The sequence below is a fragment of the Aspergillus costaricaensis genome, assembly GCF_003184835.1.
Source record: "Aspergillus costaricaensis CBS 115574 unplaced genomic scaffold BO79scaffold_39, whole genome shotgun sequence".
NCBI lineage: Eukaryota > Fungi > Ascomycota > Eurotiomycetes > Eurotiales > Aspergillaceae > Aspergillus > Aspergillus costaricensis.
In genome coordinates, this window is record NW_020291839.1 from 185,755 (window position 1) to 206,833 (window position 21,079).

General features: G+C 50.3%; 5 protein-coding genes across 5 annotated transcripts; 2 read left to right on the forward strand and 3 right to left on the reverse strand.

Annotated features, from left to right (window-relative positions):
• Positions 1-2,027: 2,027 nt before the first annotated feature.
• Positions 2,028-5,358, forward strand: set2 (SET and WW domain protein; the record flags this gene model as incomplete). Its single annotated transcript, XM_025686351.1, has 4 exons — positions 2,028-2,550; positions 2,865-4,483; positions 4,546-4,626; positions 4,693-5,358. 4 exons carry the CDS (start codon positions 2,028-2,030, stop codon positions 5,356-5,358), a joined length of 2,889 nt encoding a protein of 962 aa, XP_025535406.1.
• A 1,101-nt stretch (positions 5,359-6,459) lies between these two features.
• Positions 6,460-8,068, reverse strand: BO79DRAFT_211322 (translation initiation factor 6). The gene is made up of 5 exons (XM_025683003.1): positions 7,716-8,068; positions 7,545-7,616; positions 7,397-7,483; positions 7,137-7,325; positions 6,460-7,062 (listed from the first exon to the last, which is right to left on the reverse strand). The coding sequence occupies exons 1-5, from the start codon at positions 7,748-7,750 to the stop codon at positions 6,702-6,704; spliced, it is 744 nt and encodes a 247-aa protein (XP_025535407.1). The 5' UTR covers positions 7,751-8,068; the 3' UTR covers positions 6,460-6,701.
• Positions 8,069-8,415: 347 nt separating this feature from the next.
• BO79DRAFT_240427 (uncharacterized protein) lies at positions 8,416-11,317 on the reverse strand (the record flags this gene model as incomplete). Its single annotated transcript, XM_025685027.1, has 4 exons — positions 8,416-9,359; positions 9,416-9,520; positions 9,580-11,171; positions 11,224-11,317. The coding sequence occupies 4 exons, from the start codon at positions 11,315-11,317 to the stop codon at positions 8,610-8,612; spliced, it is 2,541 nt and encodes an 846-aa protein (XP_025535408.1). The 3' UTR covers positions 8,416-8,609.
• Positions 11,318-14,870: 3,553 nt separating this feature from the next.
• Positions 14,871-16,208, reverse strand: BO79DRAFT_274755 (uncharacterized protein; the record flags this gene model as incomplete). The annotated part of the gene is made up of 1 exon (XM_025687623.1): positions 14,871-16,208. One exon carries the CDS (start codon positions 16,206-16,208, stop codon positions 14,871-14,873), a length of 1,338 nt encoding a protein of 445 aa, XP_025535409.1.
• A 2,431-nt stretch (positions 16,209-18,639) lies between these two features.
• BO79DRAFT_53336 (putative UV excision repair protein (RadW)) lies at positions 18,640-20,658 on the forward strand. The gene is made up of 7 exons (XM_025689387.1): positions 18,640-18,861; positions 18,933-18,980; positions 19,053-19,125; positions 19,232-19,311; positions 19,376-19,702; positions 19,764-20,207; positions 20,267-20,658. Exons 1-7 carry the CDS (start codon positions 18,844-18,846, stop codon positions 20,384-20,386), a joined length of 1,110 nt encoding a protein of 369 aa, XP_025535410.1. The 5' UTR covers positions 18,640-18,843; the 3' UTR covers positions 20,387-20,658.
• The last annotated feature ends 421 nt before the right edge of the window (positions 20,659-21,079 follow it).

Genomic DNA, 21,079 nt, shown 5'->3' on the forward strand with positions numbered 1-21,079 from the left:
TTCACAGAAAGAAAGTTCAAACTAAGCACGGACTCCGAGAAGAATGGGAGCGTTCCGTCCGGCGTGGGACGGCCTGCATCTTGGAATCTCGAGATCAGTCCAGTCATCCAGTGAGTTCTCCTCCGTGCTAGGTCCGTCCCTGCTCCGGATGGAGATTCCGTGTACCTAGTGCTGCCATTAAAACGGTAGTGATCCCATTTGACTCCATCCATCCGGCTAAGTCTACCTGACCACCACTCATTTTGAACTCTGCTACGCTACCTACGGAGTGCATATACTTCCTGCCTGCATTTACCCAAAATGCGATGGCCTCCTCCAATCGCTAGCCGCCCCGAACCACGTCAGTCTGGAAGCACGGTAGAAGAATGCTCCTGAATTCGACATGTCGTCCAGTACAGTCATTGCGTTGCATCCTAATGCTTCTCTTGCAGATCCTTTTTTTATCTGCGTTCTCCACTGCATGTGAGTCCAGTACACCGGCCGTGGTATCCATCTTGCCATTTGATCTTCCGTCCGACCACCTAGCCATTGGATAGGAGGATTAGGAGAGGGAGCTGCATGGCCAGGCGGACCCTAGCCCTAGTCTTGGTGATTTGGGCGTCTCGTGGCCTATGGTTTTGACTCCCGCATAAGCGAACCGCAAGTTGGTTGGAGGACAGTCTCTCCGTCTCCCCATCTGCAGGTGCCGGTCGTCTTAGCTTTCACGCGCTCTTCCTGCTTCATAACTACCCGGTGCCCCGTCCTCGGAAGATGCGACGGGAAGGGGGTAGCTGGACTTGAGATGGTACAGTAAGTCTGTATCTCCCAGGATTACGAATCGCAAGTTCCCTCCTGTGCTTTGACCTACGATGCCTACGCTTTGTCTTGCTGGCCTGTCCTTTTCCCATTAATTGTAGTCCGTTTCTGCACCCCCGTTTTCTCGGTCGTTGGCTTGAACTTGGCCCCGAATGCAATGTCCAGGTCTCATAACTCCATTGAAAGCCAGCTTTGCTTAGAAAGAAACCCTTCCAAGTGCTTCTGCTGACACTCTGATTTCTGCAAAGGTATCGCAGAGCCGAGTATCTACTTAGGGACTATGACAACATGGATTGCCTACCAGATCTGCCCCGTCCTAGCACCATGACACCGTGAAGCCGAGTGCTCAGATCTTAATAACCCCACGATAAATACAGTATTGAACAACACCCAACTGCAAAGGGGTTAAAAGGGCAGAAAAGACCACATATAACAAGTGACCGTTAGTGGACCCCGAGTCAAACATGGGTTGGTTTATGCTAGGTCGATACTCGGTTAAGATCAGTTGGAATGCAAACACTCTCTCGCTGGGATGATAACACGCGTCGAGCACCCACTGTCTCGTCTGTGAAAGCGATGTATTCACAGAGGATGAGAACAAAGGTATAATTCAATGCGTGTTTAACTCCGCATTCTCGATTAGACCTTTTGTGTGCTTTGAAAGAGATATACCGACAGTGAAGGATTATTGTCATGATCTAAATGGGCGGGTGTCGGGTTTGTATACTGAGCCACCGAACCGTTGAGTCGAGGTGAATAGATAATGGACCGCCATGGCTTAGAATAGAATGACAATAACATTGAAATGAAAGACTCCCCATTTCTCAGTCCTCTCTGTAGGCTATTCCCGGCTAACACTGGGGTGGTCGTGGAACCTTGCTCTCGACCCTTTCTAACCTCGAGGTATTCTTGGCACCCGCGGAAAACGTGGGCGATGCTTTGACTTGCGACTTTCTTTCTGGTGGTTAAGTTCTCGTCGAATTATTCTGCCAGTCTTTCCTCATCGCTTCACTTTCCCTTCTTTGCTCTCTCTCTTTTAATTTTTCATTTCTCCTTCCGCCCCCCTTCTTTTAATTTCACCATTTACCTTTTTCTTCACTTTGCTTCTCGTCTTCCACCAGACTGGAACTGCAACCACAACGACAACTTTCTCGCGCGGTCTCCGATCTAGCCTAGCCACAGCGCATCTCCCACCGGGCACCGAATAAGTTGCGCGCTCCGTCCGTGTCGTCATGTCCCCTCATGACTACGCGGACCATCAATCAGAATCTGTCGCAGATGCGGTGACCGCGATGAAGCTGGAGTCCGACGCAGCGCCCGAAAACTCAGCCATGCCAAACGGCGGAGGAGCCATGATCAAGGATGAATCGTCAAACGCGGCCTCCAACGCCTCCCCCGTCCCGACCCCAAAGGCAGAACGATCCCGATCTTCTTCTCGAGCCCCGGTGAAGAAGGAAGAGAACTACGAAGACGACGGAAGCAATGTGAAAGGGGCGGAGAACAATCATGGGGACAACGTGGAGGAGAAAGTCGGAGGCGACATTATTGTCAAGCTCGAGCCTGGACAGCCTCCCAAGTTAACACGGAGCTCTTCCCAGAAGGTTGTTCCACGGCCACCGCAGTTGTTTGCCCATCTGCCAGATAGCACAGCTGAGGCTCAAGCGACGTTCGACTTGATGGACGCATGCACGTACGCCAATAAATACATGGGTTATACTGAACATGCGATGGAATGCGATTGTGCTGAAGAATGGGGTAAGTTTTTACTGAGATATCTCCTGCGCTGTCTGTCTACTCAACCTCGCCGTCACTGGCTTCATCGTTTGGCTCCTACGCGTGGTGGCGTTCCTCAAACCCATCTTGAGAGGGGGGTGGGAACTGCCACTTGGTCTACGCTCCTGCCTTATTGTTTATTTTCTGTCCCTTCCCTATTTATTTAAACACTCTGTTATTTCACGTTGTTATTTCGATACATCTCCCCCTTTTCCTTGGTTGTTGGTCTTTTATGTCTGTGTTGTTTTGTGTGTCTTCCCCCCACCTACGGACCTAATTAGTTAACCCATGACCAGAACCGTCGGTCTCCAAAAATCTGGCATGCGGTGAAGACTCGGATTGCATTAACCGCGCGACCAAGATCGAATGCATGGGCGATTGTGGATGTGGGCCAGAGTGTCAGAACCAACGATTCCAGCGAAGGGAATATGCTCCGGTGGCGGTGATCAAAACGGAAAAGAAAGGGTTCGGTCTCCGGGCGGAGGCTGACCTGCGACCGCACCAATTCATCTTTGAGTATGTGGGCGAAGTCATCAACGAGGGCCAATTTCGGCGCCGCATGAGACAGTATGACGAAGAGGGAATCAAGCACTTTTATTTCATGTCCCTCAGCAAGGGCGAATTTGTCGATGCGACCAAAAAGGGTAATCTTGGCCGCTTTTGCAACCATTCGTGCAATCCCAATTGTTATGTCGACAAGTGGGTCGTTGGCGAGAAACTTCGCATGGGAATCTTTGCTGAACGTCACATTCAAGCTGGGGAGGAACTCGTCTTCAACTACAATGTCGACCGCTATGGGGCAGATCCGCAACCCTGTTACTGCGGCGAGCCTAACTGTACCGGCTTCATCGGGGGTAGAACTCAAACGGAGCGGGCTACAAAGTTGTCGAATGCTACCATCGAAGCTTTGGGTATTGACGATGCAGACGGCTGGGACACCGCCGTTGCGAAGCGGCCACGCAAGAAGAAGACCGGAGAGGACGATGAAGAATATGTGGACAGTGTGCAGCCCAAGTCCTTGGAGGAGAATGGCGTGACCAAGGTCATGGCAGCGCTCATGCAGTGCAAGGAGAAATGGATTGCGGTTAAGCTCCTGGGACGAATTCAGCGCTGTGATGATGAGCGAGTCCGGAATCGGGTGGTGAAAATGCATGGATACCAGATTCTGAACTCCCAGCTGGGCATGTGGAAGGAGGATCACAACGTCGTCTTACAGATTCTCGACATTCTAGACAAGTTCCCTCGTCTGACGCGGAACAAGATTATCGACTCCAAGATCGAGTCTACCATCCAACCACTGACCAGCTGTGGTGATGAGCGTGTGGAGAAGAAGTCAGCCACCTTGCTGCAAGTCTGGTCGACCCTCGAGGTTGGTTATCGTATTCCACGCATGAAGAGAGATCCCAATGCCATGACGCCAGCCGTTAATCAGTTCGGGCGGCGAGAGAACACTCGGGATGAGCGACGACGGTCAAAGTCTCGTTCCCGATCGAGGTCACGGTCTATAGAAGCCCCTCGCGGGCCAGCTGCTCAAACGCGAGGCGGACATGGCCAGAGAAATCCTCACCACCATGGTCCCCGACCCTTCCGTCGACAATTCAACCCCCTCCCGCCAGGATGGTTCCAAGCGGAATCAAATGGGAGAACCTACTATTACTCCGCTCGCGGGGACACTACCTGGACACGACCGACAAAGGCCGCTCCTCAACCGCCGCCGGCCCCGAAAGAATCGAGAGACAAGGCATTGCAGGATATCATCGATGGTATCATGAACGCCAAGGAGAACACACCAAAGGAGAAGAGCGGAACTCCAGCTACACCACAAGCGTCTAGACCAACACCGGATATGAAGGATGGTCAAGAAAAGTGGAGGTCATATAGCGAGGAGAAGCGAAAGAAAATCTATGAAAACACGGTGAGTAGTACAGTGTTTGAAGGATACCACACGAACGGCGTGCAAGTACTGACGGTGAATAGCTCTATCCCCATGTCAAGTATGTGGTGGACAAGTTTAAGCACAAACTTCCGAAAGACGACTTGAAACGCTATGCCAAAGATGTGAGATGAAACCTCTTAAAGCCTCTACAGAAGAATAGTCGAGCTAACGAATTGTTGTCGACACAGGTGGCTAAGAAACTGGTAAATTCGGATTTCAAAAACAACCGTGTTGGGGACCCTACCAAGATCGATGACAAGCAGCAAAAGAAGGTGAAGAAATTCTGCAAAGAATTCTTCGACAAAGCTGTCGTCAAGCACCGCGCATACGAACAACGGAAAGCAGAGCGACAGTCGAAGGAGCCAGATTCGAAGCCCAATGACGCGGCAGCGGAGGCTGTCGAGGATGACGGTCTGGACGTAAAGATGTCTGACGATGAGGACGATCGGGTTCCAGCACAGGATGAGGAGACGCCTACGACCATGACAGACGAAGTGCAAGGCCTCTTGAAACGTAAGAGAGAAGATGAGCCAAACACCGGTGATGGAAGCACAACCGAGTATACTACCCCGTCTTCGTCCAAGCGACAACGATCCTCCACGCCGCCACCACCACCCCCTCCTCCCATGAGCCCTGGTAACGAGCAAGGCCAAAGTGGCGAAGATGGGAATATGAAGAGCGATGCAGATGAGCCCACTCCTGCGGACAAACAAGATCTTGGTTCTCCTCCGCCTCCTCCGCCACCTCCTCCCTACCCTGAACAAGAGATGGATACCAACAACAATCATTTCAGCCCCGAAGATGGCGTGAAGGAGCTAAACCCGACACATATTGGCATCGAGGGACGGGTATAGCATGAGTAACCCCAGCCAGCTAGTAAAACCAAAGCTAGCCAGCTGATATCCCCACCATCCATTCCACCCCGAGGGGGGAGTTCCAGCATCGGGTCTGGTGTTCTAGGAGTTCGACTTGACTTGATATGATATGACTAATTGGCTGCCATTTATTCTTAGCCCTCCTTCTATTATTTTCCCCTTCTATATTCCCCAATACCTTAAGGGGATTTCGTCCGGAGAGCATCTGGTTCGTTTTGAACTGATCTGTTCTGATCTGACTCGATTTGGCCGTTCATCTTATTACTTGTGCCATTCTCCCCCTTGTGCTATTCTATTTTTACTATATTCTATTCCTTCCCTTCCAGTTGCTCTTTCCTTCTCGTCTGGGTTTTCTTTTATATCTCTTTTTCTATATTTGCATTCCTATCCCCTTTCATTATCACCTTTCCTTGTTCAAACATGAATACCCCCAATTCGTACCCGCGATAGCTATGATGATTGCATACCTCCCGGTCTTAGAGGAGAGAGAGAGAGAGAAAGGAAAACAACAAACGTACTCAGATATCAAGGATATTTCATTTCTTTTTAGGTTTTGTTGACGAGAGTGAGGGAGAGAGGATAAGTAGGATCATGAAGTGTATTAGTAAAAGCACATATTTATATCTATTCTCTTACCACTTCTAGATGCACCCATACGTAGTAGTGATTAAGTGTAGTGCATACATGCGTGTACAAATATATACCATCTTCATCAGTTGATATGATGCCAATACTAGTTAATCCCATAATTAGTAGTAGTAGACCATGATTCCAAAATTGGCAGTTAGCATTCTCTCAAGTTCCCTAGTACTTAAACTTACTTGGTCGTCCATCCCCCCCCAAAAACACACCCATTCGACTAGTAAACAAACTTACCTCATAGAAACATGGACAAGTCAATTCAGATACAGGTAGTAAGTACCTCCCTCACCTGAGATATTTTATTGATAGTGACCATACATAGTAGTTGAATTACTCAGGAAGGTATTACTTTTCTTTGAATGGTTGTGTATGATGTGATGCGGAATGGAACCATATGTGTCTGGTTTGTTGGTTCTCTGTATTATGTATGTATGTTATGTATATGTTTTATTGGTTCCACCTACTCTACGAGGATGATATAAATAAGAGGTTTTAAGGAAGAGAATAGTGTCCAGTCAGTCCACACACGCACATATACACCCCCGGATATTCTACCCATTCCATTCATTCATAGCACAATAAGGATATTCATGTATGTTCGAGAGAGGCAAAGAAAAAAAAAAGAAAACGTGAAAAAAGAAGCAAGGAAAAGGCGTAAAGGATAAAAGGGAAAAACTCCTCTAGTAGAAACTCTCCACGATACTCTCCTTGTTGGCGTTACCCATACCAACACCACGGGGACCCATCTCACCCAGACGGAAGACACTTTCAATGACACTCAATTCCGTGGCTGTCGTGTCCAGACCCGTGACAGCGAGCCAGTCGTTCACGACCATACCGGCACCGACGACGGGGCTACCGCGGTTGACACTACCAGCGACGAGGGGCACTTGCAGGAGGGAGGAAAGTTCATCCTGGTCACGGATGGAGGTCTTGGGGTGGACGATACCACCTTGGTTGGAGAGGGCCATGTAGGAGCCAGTCAGAACGTTGTCGGCGACGGTTTGACGGAAGACTTCGACGCCGAGGACATCGGCGATGCTGTTGGTTTTGACATGTTAGCATGAGTGTGCAAAAATTGCATGTATGTGTGTGTAAGGGTATCACGGGCATACATTTCTTCGGTTTCCCGCTCGAGATCCGGGTGGATCAGCGCGACATGGTCGTTACAGCAGATGACGTTCCCCAGAGCCGATAGACGTTCCTCTATACGTTGAATCTTCACCGTATCGGGTAGCGTATTCCGGAGATGTTGAAGCTCTTGGTCTGTCGTGGTGGTGGGGACGAGGAGACCGTTGCGGTTTCTGATATTGGGCGAAAGATGGTCAGCGGATTTTGATACGGAGATCAAATTTGAGTCCGGGCCTAGACATACCCTGCCGTCAGACGGCCAACAATGCGGGTTCCGGCAATGGTTGCGTGGCAGATGGGAATGACATCTTGCAATTCGGCCTCGAATACACTAAATGGAGCGTTAATGGGACTGGGTTGTGCTTCTGGTAGAAACGGGTGTATATATGCACCTGTAGAAGTTCTCGGAGGCGCCAATGGCAACAATAGCGTAGGAGTTGGTGAGACGGGAGAAAACACCGACCCTAGAAAATAAATATGCATTAGTGAAGGGTCCAGAAGCTGCGAGGTCTGGGCCGCATGGTCAAGCAGGCCAGCAGAAAATTCTCCGGGGTGCGTCTCACTCGTTGGAGTTCTCGAACTGCGCGCGGACGGCCATAATTCCTTCTGTCGGAGTCGGAGTACTAGTGGTGGAAATAGTGATTAGGTCTTCGCTTCGAGAGAGCGAGGAAGTTGATCGAGTGCCCGTGAAAGGGAAAGAGATCGCTGGGAGGAGAGAGAGAGAGAGAGAGATTCGAAGTGGTGAAGGCGGCGGGGTGAGGGCGAGGCAGAGCCTGTCGGGAAGAAGTTCGAGGCGGGGAAAACGGCGAGAAAGGAACACAAAGTGCTAGAACAGGACTTTGCGACTCGCAATTGACGAGAGACAGGACTCGATCAGGCACAAGACGCAGGCAAATTAGAGAGCACAGCAGGGTCGTGAACCGCAGTGATGGAGGAAAAGCCCGAGGAAATAAAAAGCTTCGAGCGATAGCCCCGCCTATGGCACTAGTCCCAATCGGGGTGGAAGGCGGCGACCGGGCAGAACCAGTCATGAGTCAGCAATCAGCATCAGTCATCATATCCCCCCGTCGACTCATCGCCAGCAAGACATGAGCCATTATGATTCATCCTCCGGTGGGTCTAGATTCCCCAGTAACTACTAGACCCAGCCCCCTTTACATAGTTGCACCGCCGCATAGTACGGTTCCCCACTCCGGGTGAGAAGAGACGTGAGATCAAGAAGGACGAACTCAATAAAATAAAAATTAGAAATCATGTTTATGAAGAGAAGATCCTAACCACTTAACGCCTAAGGGGAATCCTCCGTAGCTAAATACATAACCAGTCGCTAGGTAATCGAAAAGAGAAAAGGCCTTACATATCCCAACGAAGAAGTCTACTTCAAAACTCCGGGTGAGAATCCTAGCGCGAAAAGACAAATCAAGATAAGCCTGCGCGCACACTCATCCCCTTCCCCGCTAAAAGGGGGGACGAGGCCCTGGGGGAGGTGGAGGAGGCGGCGGCGGATAATAAAGACTTGGGGGGTGGTGTCCCGTCATAAAACCGGGTAGGGGAGGTCGATGAAAGTTGGACCCCGGCGGAGGAGGAAGGTGAGGAGGCCCTCCCATGGAGGCAAAAGGATCAGGCAAGCCGAGCTGTTCGTTGATCGGGGGAATCTGTTGCCCCGCTGGAAGAAGACGACGGGGCTGTTGTCTCTGGGGGGTGGGTGGAGGCAGCACAAATGGTCGAGTTTCGGCAGGGCCGTGGGCCAATGGCGGCTGTGCAGGCTGGGGCAGGAGGGCTCGATGAGTCGAGAGGCGTGGAGCAGCTTGTGACAGGGGAGGGCGCGGAGGCTCCGCCGCAGCAATATCTGCCAGGGCTGACAATGCTCGGGGACGCAAGTCAGGCAGCACCACCGGAGGACTGATCTCTGCCGGTACTGTGTTGCGAGGAACTTCAACAACCCCGGTCGCTTTCACCAACATGTCGAGGATCTGTTCAGCGGTCATGCCGGCAAAGGGGCCTGCGTCCCGGATTTCCTTCATCTGCGGATCAATGTCGTCGCCCACCTTGGCCCGCTGAACGAAGTCGTCCCAGCCAAAGTAAGCACGATCGTAAAGGGCTGCCCCAGAAGGATTCCGAACATAGTTGGAGTTGAAGCCTCTGAACACTTCTCTGGCGGGTGGTACCACTCGTCCGCGCTCCGGCTCGGTTTCGGAATCATCAGTCTGCAGTGTAACGTTAGTAGCCATTCCTGGTTCCGAGCACCGGATTTTATACATACCTCAGTATGCTCATCATCTTCCGCGGCACGGCGGCCTTCGACAAAAGTCATATACGCCCCCTGACTGGCCAGCAAGTGCTCTTCTCGAATATTGCGGGCTTGGGCCTGTTGTTCGTTGGTTGTCAGGAGCTCGTCTAATGAAAGGAATAAGCGTCATAACTCACCCGATATCGCTCCTCAATAGCTTGCTTGTTGGCCTCGAATAGCCGGTGCTCCTGCGCCACCTTTAGTTCGTATTCCCGGCGTAAAACCTCCTTCCGTCCATTTAGTCTCTCCTTCAACTGCATATTGACTTCTTCAAACTCTGGCACATTCTTATGTGCGTTCTTATCGCGGGCCAGTCGCTTCTCAGACTGCGTGGCTAGCACTGCCAGCGCCAGCCGCTGAGCAGCAGCCACTTTCTTGAAGGCCTTATCCAACTCCCGTTGCCTGTCCCGCAGCTTCTGGGTAGCTGCACTTGGGGAAGGAGAGCGGTCAGGCTCCACATCGCTCGAGCGATCTAGTTGTCGACCGGTGCGACCACCACGACCACTGCGTGCGGCGCCTCGTCCTCGTTTGTTCACTGCGAAACGCGCTGAGCCGCGACTCCGTCCACCACGACCGCGGCCTCGAGTCCGTCCACCGCGGGTTGGTTTACCGGCCGTCGACTCCGTGGCTACCTCTGGCGTGGATCCTTCAATCTCTTCAGTCACCTGGCGAGAGTCGTAGTCAATTCTCGAGTCGGCCACGGCCTCAGCGGGGGACCGTGATGCCGGATTACCACCGGTGCCATTCTGCAATTGCTGATCTAATGCGTGCTCCAACTCGCCCTCTTCCACTTTAGGCTTCTTACTAGGGGATTCCGAGACACTCTCGCTCTCAGCCGCACCAGTATCTTCTGGTTGAGATGACGACTTAGGCTTCTCGGATGCCTCTGGACTTGGGGTGGTCGTTGAATTCTGACGATCAGCAGTCTCAGGGGCTGCCGGTTCAGTGACACCACTCTTGTCTTCATCAACAACGGTGCCCTTTGGTGACTCTTCCTTCGTAAAAAGATGAAGGTCTGGCACGATGCTCTGAGGCTCATCTTGCGGTGGCCTGTGTTGCTCAGCCGGTACAGGAGTGGTCCTGTCTGGTGAAGGAGACTTGACCGCAGGAGCAGTAGAAGTAGCATTGTGAGTAGTGTCAATGATATTGTCAGCAAATTGCCGGCTTCTATTTCTCGTTCTGGTGCTCGGGGCAGCAGTGGTAGAAGGGCTCGGCTCTGAAAATTTCGGGACGATGCCCTGATCGTTAGAACCATCTTCAGCTGATGTTGGATGCACATGGGCCCTGAGTCTCGCCGACTGCCTCGTAGTCCGAGGTGTCTCTTCAACCGCCGGGCCCCGCTTAACGCGCTTGTGCCGAGGGGTTTCTGGAACGGCTGTTACTGGCGTTTCAGGTTGGGCAGTGGCCAACTGGGCGCTTGCGCGAGTCCGAGTGTTACGGGTTTCGCGAGCGGTGTTTTCACGGGCTACATTTTCACGCGCTGCAGTCTCACGGAGCGCCGCTTCGCGAGCTGCATTCTCCGCGGCAGTATTGGCTCGAGCAGCACGAGTGCTGAGCGTGATAATACGTGATGGGCGATTGGTGTTGTTTCTTAGATGATTGTTGCTGTTCCCAGCCGTAGCAGCAGTGTTGCTGGGGGTTCTAACATCATGTTGAGAGGCACGTGCATCTCGACTCGAACGTAAACTCCGAGTCACACGAACAGATGAAAAATCATCATTTGTGGAGTCTGGGGAGCCATAAGAATCTGCTGCGATAGCTGGAAGGGGGTAACAACTTACTAGTAGTGTTCTGGGAAGCCCCTGCGCCAGCGTGACCACCAGAGGATGTAGCTGAAGCCTGGGTAGCTTCAAGTTTACGCTTGACCCCCGCCATTGCTGTCCACTATCTAGATGAGAATCCGGTTAGAGTTAAGGATGCGTGAAGGAGTCGAGCAAATAGAGTGGAGGAGCAATGGAAAGAAACAAGACGAATAACACAGTCAGATAGGAGGATCCACTTCTGACAATCAATGTTTTAGGGGAAGACAGGAACAGACAATAAGGCTGTTGAGATGCAGTCGTTGATGGAAACACAATGATAAGATGAGGCAAAAAAATGCAAGATCTTCAGGCAAGCAACACCAAAAGGGCAAGCAGTGAAGTGGGTCACGCGAAGTAGATGAGAAAGCAGGAGAGAAAAATGAGAACAAGGAAAAGACGTATGTCAAGCAGGCTCCATTAAGATCAAGTAGGAACTGCAAGAAGATCAGGGCAGGGATGCAGGCATTAACTATCTTGAACGGTGAAAGGCCATGCTAAGCGACATGGGTACGTGTGGTTGAGAAAGGGAATGGGAAAACGGTGAAAGAGCCAGGTGTATGGTACATTGGTTGGAATAAAGTTAAGGATGGGGATATGCTGGGGGGGGGGAGGACGCATCAGGAAGTACAGGGAAGAAAAGGGCGGAGGATGGCAGCCAGGCAAAAGGCCGAGATGAGACGAGAGGTATGTGACGATGGAAACGTGCCGGGAGGATCGCTTCCCAAGGAAAAAGCTGGGGGTCGCGTGGTTGCGGGAAGGAGAGCAGAAACAGAAAAGTAAAACGGGGGAACAATCGGGCAAGAAATGGGGGAGATGGGGAGGGAAAAGAATGAGAACATACCTGGGGGGGGGAGGGAATAAGGAAAATTCCTCCTCGGAGCGTGGAACAGCAAGCAGCGTGAAGGTAGGAAGAAGTAGTAGATTGATTGAGTGAATCCCCAGGCGGGAACGCGAGGGTAGTAAGTCGAGATAGTAGTAGTAGTAGTAGTAGTAGAATGGAGATTGGAGAGGGAATGAAGTAAAAAGAGGTTCGGCCAAGTGGATCAAGTGAGCGAAGCAAGAAAAGCTACCCGCTGTTTGGTTGGTTGGTTGGCGGGCCTGGCAGAGAGAGACTGTCAAGAGGGAGTGAGAAGGGAAGAGAGAAGAGAGAACAGAATAGAGGAGAAGCCAGTCAGTACAAGGACGAACTTCGCCGGATGTAGAAGTAGTAAAAGTAGAAAGTAGTAGTTAAAAAGGTTGGTTGGTTTAGTGAGGTAGCAACAGCAAGCAGAAACAGCAGCTCCAGCTTGTCGTCGTCGTCGTAGTAGTAGCAGCAGCAGCAGCAGTAACTACGGTCTACCAGAACGATCGATCCCCCAGCAATTGATGGAGCTTTCGGGTGGTTGATCCCAAAAGTCGATCTTCATGCGCGGGCAGAGAAAGTCCGGTGATGTTTTGTAGAGCAGCGAAAGGAAAAGAAAAACCCAGGAAACGAAAAGGGAGGGAAAGACAATAGAAGGAGAAGGGAAAAAAAATAACACCACCCCAAATGACACGCAAAAGGGAGTGTTTAAATTAACTATTGCCGTACCTTGCGATGGTCGAGAAGTCCGTGGGAAGGAAGGGGAACAGGTCAAGAGAAAAACTGAGGAAGAAGACACCACCACCACAACAACAACAAGACAAGATTATGATGGAGAATCTTGAAGCTGATGGGTGATGAGTTCAGTTCAAGCCAGTGTTAGTGTTAGTTGAACTAAAAAGACCGACGGCGAGGAATTTGACTGGGCCGTTTGGCTGTCCCGGCCGCTTGGAGTGGCGCAAAAGCAGGAGCCAGGGACCGACCACCCCGGCCCACGTTCCCAATATCCGAGTTGAAATTAGAAGATAGAAAGGAGACATATAATTATTGTTAAATCATCTAATAATAGTCAGATGGGCCTCTAACCCAGCAGAGCACAAAACAAATACGCAGAGGTTTATAATCTTAAAAGGACAAAAAAAAAAAATAAAAAAGAGATGAGCGTGGAAAAGCCGAGCGACTGTCAAAAAAAAAAAAAAAGCTGGATGGAATGAGTCGGAAATACGTCGTAAAGTCGAGCAAGGCCGTGTGGCCGTAGAAATTCCATCCCAGCCAATTCTGACCAACTAAACCGAGTAAGCTCCAAGCACTAAAATCACCGCTAAGGGAATTATCATCGTCGGACTCCGGACTACTTACGACTACGTACTTACTCCCTTCTCGACAAATCGCGCTGAAACCGTGCAACAATTCGATGAGACTGCCAATGCTCCTTTGAGTGACCAATGCTCGAAAAAAGAAATGGCGATTCATCAAGATACACACGTGTTTAAATTCTTGCGTATAAACTTAGTCCGTGGTACCTTATGTACGACTTAGTATATATTATCCACGTAAGTAGTCTCGTAGTATCTATCTAGCTAGTGATCTAGTAGTAGATGATGGATGGATGGGTTTTCCGAAAGTGGGTACCTTCCTGCTTCCTCGTACTTTATAACTAAACTCGAATCTCCATTTCCATTTCCGATTACGGAGTAAGTTAAGTAAGTAAAACTTTTGAAACTCTCTTTCTCTTCATGATGCGAGACAGTAGTACAAGTTCTTCAATTCCTCATCCTAGAGCCATTTTATTCCCTGTCATTATCCCACCTTCCCTTCCATATATTGTCAAAAATAGACACACATCAATTACCATCATCAAGCCTCTTCTTCCCCCTCCCCCCCCTTATCCCTCCTTGACTTCGTCACTCCAATCCTTAAGCCTAATATGTCCCAATTGTTTCATCTCTACCCGATTCACAATGCTGATGAGAAAGGTGATAAGAGATAATTCAACACCCGCTTACGTTCTCAATCAAAAGTCCTTTCCCGGGAGACAAGAAAAATAAGAGTATCAGACAGTCACTCATTTTTCTGATTTACCTCCTAACACGAAACAAACTTTAGAAAAGAAAAAAAAAAAAAAGAAAAGGAAAGGAAAAAAAACATCACAAACCAGAAACCCGCCAATTCATGACGAATGTTGCGCCTCGTAAGAGTCTGGCCCATGACAGGTGTACATCTGCATGGATATGCACGAAATAAAAAAGGCCGCAACTTGATCCAAGTTCACCGTATGATGGATCAGGTTTTTGAGGGGGAGAGAATCGGGCTCCGTGGGTAGGAATGACGCAGGCATTTATGGTTTTGCTTGGCTTTTTTTGGTGGATATTCTAAGGTATAATTGATCGTGTTAATTCTTATGCTGTCATTGGATGGTGTGTTTGACTATATAGACATAGTTCCTTGATCTTCTTGACCGAGTATAGTGGCTTCTACTTAGGATTCGATTATGATTCGTTCCTATGATGTATTTCGATACCTCAAAAGTTTCAACTTCATCCCCAGTAGAAAACTAGCACGGACAAGCCACATATAATGTACACTGTACTACTGGCTGTCAGCATATCCGCCATTCAGTAGAGAGCCATGATGCATTATATGATCTATACTTATCTAGGAAAGTACTTGCTAACTACATCAAACGCTATGTCCAGGATATCTATCAACATAGGAAAAGAGAACAAACAAAGGAAAGACATGTAAGCCCAAACCTGCAATGCGGTCGCGCCCCTTTTCGGCCCAGCTAGCTCTCATCCGGTGATTCGTTCAAGTCATACTTTTTTTCATACCGTGATATACTGCTCCGCACATCTGCCGCCATGATGAAGCTGGGCATGGGGGATCCTCGACCGCTGGGTTCCGGTGACTCGGTGTTCCGATCCATCCCGTTAAGCGGTTGATCGAACAGCGGCGATCTGCTGCGTGGTGCTTGAGATCGAAGCGAACGAGTGGATCTGACTCGGTTCAAGGCTTGCACGGAAATGGTCTGGCCGGCTGCGGGTGAGGCAATCACCGTGGTACCTGGCATTGGGGTCGGGGGCGGCGATGAGCTGTCGGAGCGGAATAACGGATGAATGAAGCTCTCATCGGGGAGTTTCAGCTTGGGAGGGGCAGGTCTGGCGGGAGTCACCAGCTGTGTTGATGAAGTCGCGGGCGATGACCGTGCTGACGAGGGCTGGCGAACCAAGCCATCCAAGGATCGCTTTGTATCGGAATAGCTTCGTCGAATTTTGGGGGGCTCGGGGCGAAGCTTGGCCCCAACTGCTGCACTGCCGGCTTGGTCAACGGGGTGCTCCTCTACTGTGGCCGGTGTGGCTGTGCTGTCTCCATGAGGTACGTATGATCGCTGCAGGTCAAAGGAGCTTTGCTTGGAGTCATGCTGGAATAGTGTGCGTCCAGAATAGCGATTTGAGGCCTGGGACTCTGTATTTGAAACAGACGGTTGGATCGGAGGGACAGTGTCGGAATTAGTCTTCAAGTCAGCGGATGGTCGCTGAGACTCGCTGGCCAGAGAGGATGATTGCACGGTGCTTGCGTCTTTCACGCTTGCTTTATCAGAAAGCACCTCAAGCTCTTGGGACACAGATGGCGGCGACCATTTGCTAGTGGATTCCCGTCTCGCCAAGGTTGTCAGGAAATAGCCTCCTAGTATGCCTTGGCTGAGGACCGAAATGGCCCATATGGTGCAGCGAGCCACTAGCAAGGACTGATGCCTTGTGGCCGTCGACTTCTTAGCTGACACGGACTGAGCTGCACTCCATGCTATCCCTCCTGCCGTCACGCCAGTGGCCACTGATAAATATGCAGCAATAAGCCCATATGCAATGGCTCGGTGGTTTCTGCACTGCTCTGTAGGCTCACTTTTAATATCTTTGATCCAGAGGAGCATCAAGGATACAAGCGCAAGACAGCTGACTGCGCCCAAGCTGACAATGGCCGATTCCACCGAAGACACACGAGATGAGAGGGATCTGGAGAAGGTGAAGCACATGCCATCGAGGATAGTAGTAATGAACGTCGATAATAAAGTAGTGCCACCCAGGATCCGGGCCGGGGAGGCCCTGGGCATACTAAGAGACATGAAAAAGGGGGGTCAGGACTATACGAAGGAAGATGGATGCTGCGGACTTTGTGGTAAAGACAGTGTCCAACAATCGCCCTTGAGGGACAGGTGCAGGTGCCAAAATATCTTTAAGGGCCTTCTCAGAGATTTTCAATAAAGGGGGACCAAAGATGTCGAGTCTAGCAGCACAGCTCAGTCGAAGCGATTGAGGCTGTTGGTACCAAGCCAAGCCGGCCGTCGTAGTTTGGACTGACCGTGACGTCGAGAGCGTTCTGGACTTGAGGGAAAGCCTTGGGAAGTACAGAGGCAATATGATAACATGGAAGGACAGTGTGATAATGTCTCGATGGAAAAGATCGGGCGGACAAAATCGTGGGCGTGACGAGTTAGCAATGATCAAACGAGGGACAATGGTGGACGAGGGTCGAGCCGGAGTAAATACCCAACAACCCGGAAAGAACGAGAGTCAATCAATTAAGCTAAAGAGGGAAAGACGGGGGGAATGGGTTCCCCGAGGATAATTGAATAAGGACGCATGGATTGTTCGAAGAAAAAGCGCGTATGCATTTACCAGGATTATCATGACAGGGGGGGCGTTGACTACTTCGAGCAGCGGTCGAATGGCAATGGCGAATGGACCTGGAGCCGAGCAATCTACGCCTCCAGGGTCTCGATCTCACTAGACTAGCAGGGGCTGCCAGAGGAGCAGATGGGAATCATACCAATCTTAGTGCGGATCGGTAGGCTCGGTGATCGAGGTGCCTTTCTCGACCATTCCCTCGATGCCCTAGTCTTGCCAGCTATTGGGGGAACTGGGCCCCTCTCGATTGCCACGAAAGGGAAGGGGGTGGTCGTGTCAAGTCAAGGTAGGGGCACCAGGAAGGAAAAATGAAAAAAAAGAAAACATATTAACAAAGGGTTTCATGATCACTGTCAAGCTGACTCGTACTTATATACGTCAAAGGGAAGCTCATGGTTTGGCGATGACTTCCAACGGCCAGGGATGACATGCCTTTAACATCAGAAACTGTCACCCACGCAGCCTTCATGAACCTACATGCTTAATCTTCGTATGATTATCCCCCAGTACGATGCAAAGACAAAAACTCTGAGCTTGAACCTCAAGTTCACCACCAAAGGGGAGTGACGAATTAATCGCCAACTCTGCATGGCATACCTCAGAGGTATCCTCATCATATGGAACAGGTCTAGAAGAGAATTTGTCAGATCAGGCTGGCTTTGCTGTACGCAGCGGCCGGGAGGATCTCCAGAGTTCCGGGAAAGCCTTAATTGGGAGATCGACTGTTTGGATTCCTGGATGGGACTTGGGGAGCGCCCAAGTCCTGCAAAGCAGAGCTGTGATCTATCACTCCGTTCCCGGGAGGGGCCGCTATAGTTACTTGTGAAGGATGAGAAGCGGGGAGGCAGCTGCTCCTCCCCCTAAACAATGGTTTGGGAGGGGAGGTAAAAGAGATTAGAATCATCATCTAATGATTCTGGCTGGAAGAGTAAACAATCAGTATAGTAGAGATGGGAATTATATGGAGTCTTATTGATCTCTGCAGTACATGGGGTGAGAATTTCCCCCCAAAGGCGGCAGCTAGTAATTGTGAAATCCTGATGGCTTCGTGTTGGTAAGAGTAGTTCTCTCCACCGCATCAACCACTCCATGTGATACATCTATACGACAGGTCGATAGGGCCATACCCCTTGCCACGGGTGGCACGGCATCCAAAGTACCCAAGCACTGCAACTCCGTATAGGTTACAGAATTATTGTATATGGTTTCATCATATCAGGGAAGAAGAGAAAGCGGCGCAGAACGAGAAGAGTTAACTGGGCGCATCGCTTACTAGTGGAGCGGGCAGGAAAAGGAAGACCGTCGCGTAAGTAATGGGTAGTAATAGTAATCAGATGATACTTTTCTGTATTGCAGAGTCATAGTATTGAATATGTAAAGTGGATGGTAACAAATAAATACTACTAGTAGTACTCGTATTGCTGTGGTCAATTCTTGATTCAGGACTGGTGGTCGGCATTGAACGATGAAGATATATTTCCATCGATAACTTCCCGAATGGCAATACTAGTACTAGTAACAGCAAATTGCCTGATTCAAGGTACAAAACTAGTACTTTACTTTCAATACACCCTATTTCATGGAACTGGCTGCCTACAATATTCTGGGGAGCATTTCGAGCGAATAGTGATATTTTCGGAGCATTGATTTAGCCTCCAATTATGGCCATCACATTGAAAGTTAAGTAGATAGATAGGTAGATAGATAGATATAAGTTAGTATACTCTTTACTATGTGAAAAGAGTGGCTGAGTAGTACCTTCCCAAACAAAACAAAACCAAACTAGCGAGGGGTTTTGTGTGGCTGAGTGGCTGGGGAAGGAAAGACCGTGAGTGACCGCCTCCCGCCAGCTCCTTCTCTCGCTCCGGCGTCATGATTGTCATCATCAATCATCGCTTGCTGCTCTTCCGGTTTATTCCCAGACCGTTGATTGTTTCCCCCCTCTTTCCCTCCCCCTCATCAAACTACATCAACAGGTGCTTCTAGCTCCCCCGTGTATCCCTTCTTCTACATCTCCGTGCTCCCCAGAATACCACCCCACCGAGCCATCTCTCTTCCATCCGGTGGCGCAAGATGAAGCTCACGTTCAAGGTACGAGTGATTTCTACCCCACCCCCTCTGCTTTGTCCTCGAGTCTGACATGTTCGTTCTCCCTCCTCTAGGACCTGAAACAACAAAAGTTTGTAATCGATGCAGAGCCCTCGGAGACGGTAGGTCGTTCCCTTCTCTCAGCGTCGTGACTTTGCCGGCGTCAGTGCGGGGCTAAATGAATTATCCGACAGGTCGGGCAAGTGAAGGAAAAGATCTCCAAGGAGAAGGGATGGGAGGTTCCTCAGCTTAAGCTCATCTACTCTGGTAAGTAAAGTATCTTTTGCATCTTAAAGTTGCTGCAGCATTCTCGATGGCCTCTGCCACTATGTTAGGCTGTAATTTCAGCGCTGACCGTTCTTCCCTCCAACAGGAAAGATCCTTCAAGATGATAAGACGATCGAGTCATACAACATCGAGGAGAAGGGGTTCATAGTGTGCATGGTCTCTAAGGTACGAAGCCCTCAGGCTAAGGAAACATGCCTTTTGGATGAAGGACTAATTTCTCGTGGTGTAGCCCAAGGCTACTTCCTCCGGCACCTCGTCACAAGCGCCCTCCACCCCATCCAGAGCAGTCACCTCGACTCCTGCTGCGCCTCCCGCCCCAGCCCCTTCTGCCGCTTCCACTACACCGGCTGTTCCTTCGACTCCCTCCCCGGCCGCCGCGGGGGCCTCCCAGGCACAGGGCTCCGCATTTAATGACCCCTCCGCATTGCTGAGTGGCACTCAGAGCGAAGCTGTCGTGGCTCAGATGGAGGCAATGGGTTTCGCTCGGAGTGATGTTAACCGTGCAATGAGGGCTGCTTTTTTCAACCCCGACCGTGCTATTGAATACCTTTTGAATGTGAGTTCATGGCGCTGGCATCCGACCATGGGTTGCCCGATTTTGCGCTGACTTTAAGCAGGGTATCCCCGAGAACATTCAACAGGAACAGCAACAGCAAGCCGCTGCCGCTAGCGCACCCCAGACTGCTGCTCCCGAAAGCGCTCCGTCCGCTGGTGACGACGAACCGGTCAACTTGTTCGAGGCTGCCGCTCAGGCTGGTGGCCAGGAGGGAGGAGCTCGAGGAGCTCGAGGTGCTGGTGGCGCTGAACTCCCGAGTCTCGAATTCCTTCGCAATAACCCCCACTTCCAGCAGCTTCGTCAGTTGGTCCAACAACAACCACAAATGCTCGAGCCCATCCTTCAACAAGTCGCCGCTGGAAACCCCCAAATCGCGCAGCTCATTGGCCAAAATGAGGAACAATTCCTGCAGCTCCTGAGTGAGGAACCTGATGATGACGAGGCGCTGCCCCCTGGTACGACTCAAATTCACGTCACGGAAGAGGAGAGAGATGCCATTGAACGCGTGCGTATACCATAATCCCATCATCCTTTGTGGAAGCGTAGCTGACATGTTTTTGCTAGCTCTGCCGGCTTGGATTCTCTCGGGACTTGGTCATTCAAGCTTATTTCGCTTGCGACAAGAACGAAGAGCTCGCAGCTAACTATTTGTTTGAAAACCCTGATGATCCCGAGGATATGTGATTCAAGCACGGCCCGTGTATTCCCATGTGTTTGAGATGCTGCTCACTGCTTCGAATCATGTTCTCTTTTCCTAATTAACGTCGATATGTACCCACTTTTCTCCTTTTCCCCTTCGCCTCAAGATCTTATGAGAGTCGACGATTACGTAGATCAGAAAATGGCTTCAACCTCATGTCTCTGGCTTGCGAACCCTAGGCCAGGCTGGAGCGTGTCTTTTATTGTCGGATCCACCCCCCCGATAGTACTTATCCTTCACACGCTCGTCTTGAACACTGGACGACATATTAGTAAGCCAGTGTCACCGATGGACGGACGATGCTTCCATTTTCGCGATATTCTCATGTTTCTTCTCTATTTTCACTTCTATTATTCTATCTCCTTCTCCGACTCTCTTCAATATGACCTTCCAGTCATGTATCTAGTTAATGGAAACGAAAACAAGGCGTTGCGCCCCCTTCCCTCTCTCCCCCTTGCATCAGTCATTCTACGTCCCCAATCTATCTGTCTATCTACATCAAGGAATTATCTATTGATTCGGAGTTGCTAAAAGTCAAGACTCCCGATTTGTTGTGTTATGCAGTACAAACTACGAGTAGTACTACTTATAGCTAGAGGTGTAGAGGCAGATAGGAAGGTAGGAAGTAAGCGTGGTTGAGGATCCCGAACGCATGACCGACCGACATGACTGTCTGT

What these genes read in the sequence shown, in the direction of transcription:
- BO79DRAFT_53336 (XM_025689387.1), top strand. An exon ending in GCTTAAGCTCATCTACTCTG is followed by an intron (nt 19,126 to 19,231) that starts GTAAGTAAAGTA and finishes TCCCTCCAACAG; the next exon opens with GAAAGATCCTTCAAGATGAT. An exon ending in AGAGAGATGCCATTGAACGC is followed by an intron (nt 20,208 to 20,266) that starts GTGCGTATACCA and finishes TGTTTTTGCTAG; the next exon opens with CTCTGCCGGCTTGGATTCTC.
- BO79DRAFT_211322 (XM_025683003.1), bottom strand. Translation starts at nt 7,750, where the DNA reads ATGGCCGTCCGCGCGCAGTTCGAGAACTCCAACGA. An exon ending in CAGTTCGAGAACTCCAACGA is followed by an intron (nt 7,617 to 7,715) that starts GTGAGACGCACC and finishes TTTATTTTCTAG; the next exon opens with GGTCGGTGTTTTCTCCCGTC. An exon ending in GTTGGCCGTCTGACGGCAGG is followed by an intron (nt 7,326 to 7,396) that starts GTATGTCTAGGC and finishes GCCCAATATCAG; the next exon opens with AAACCGCAACGGTCTCCTCG.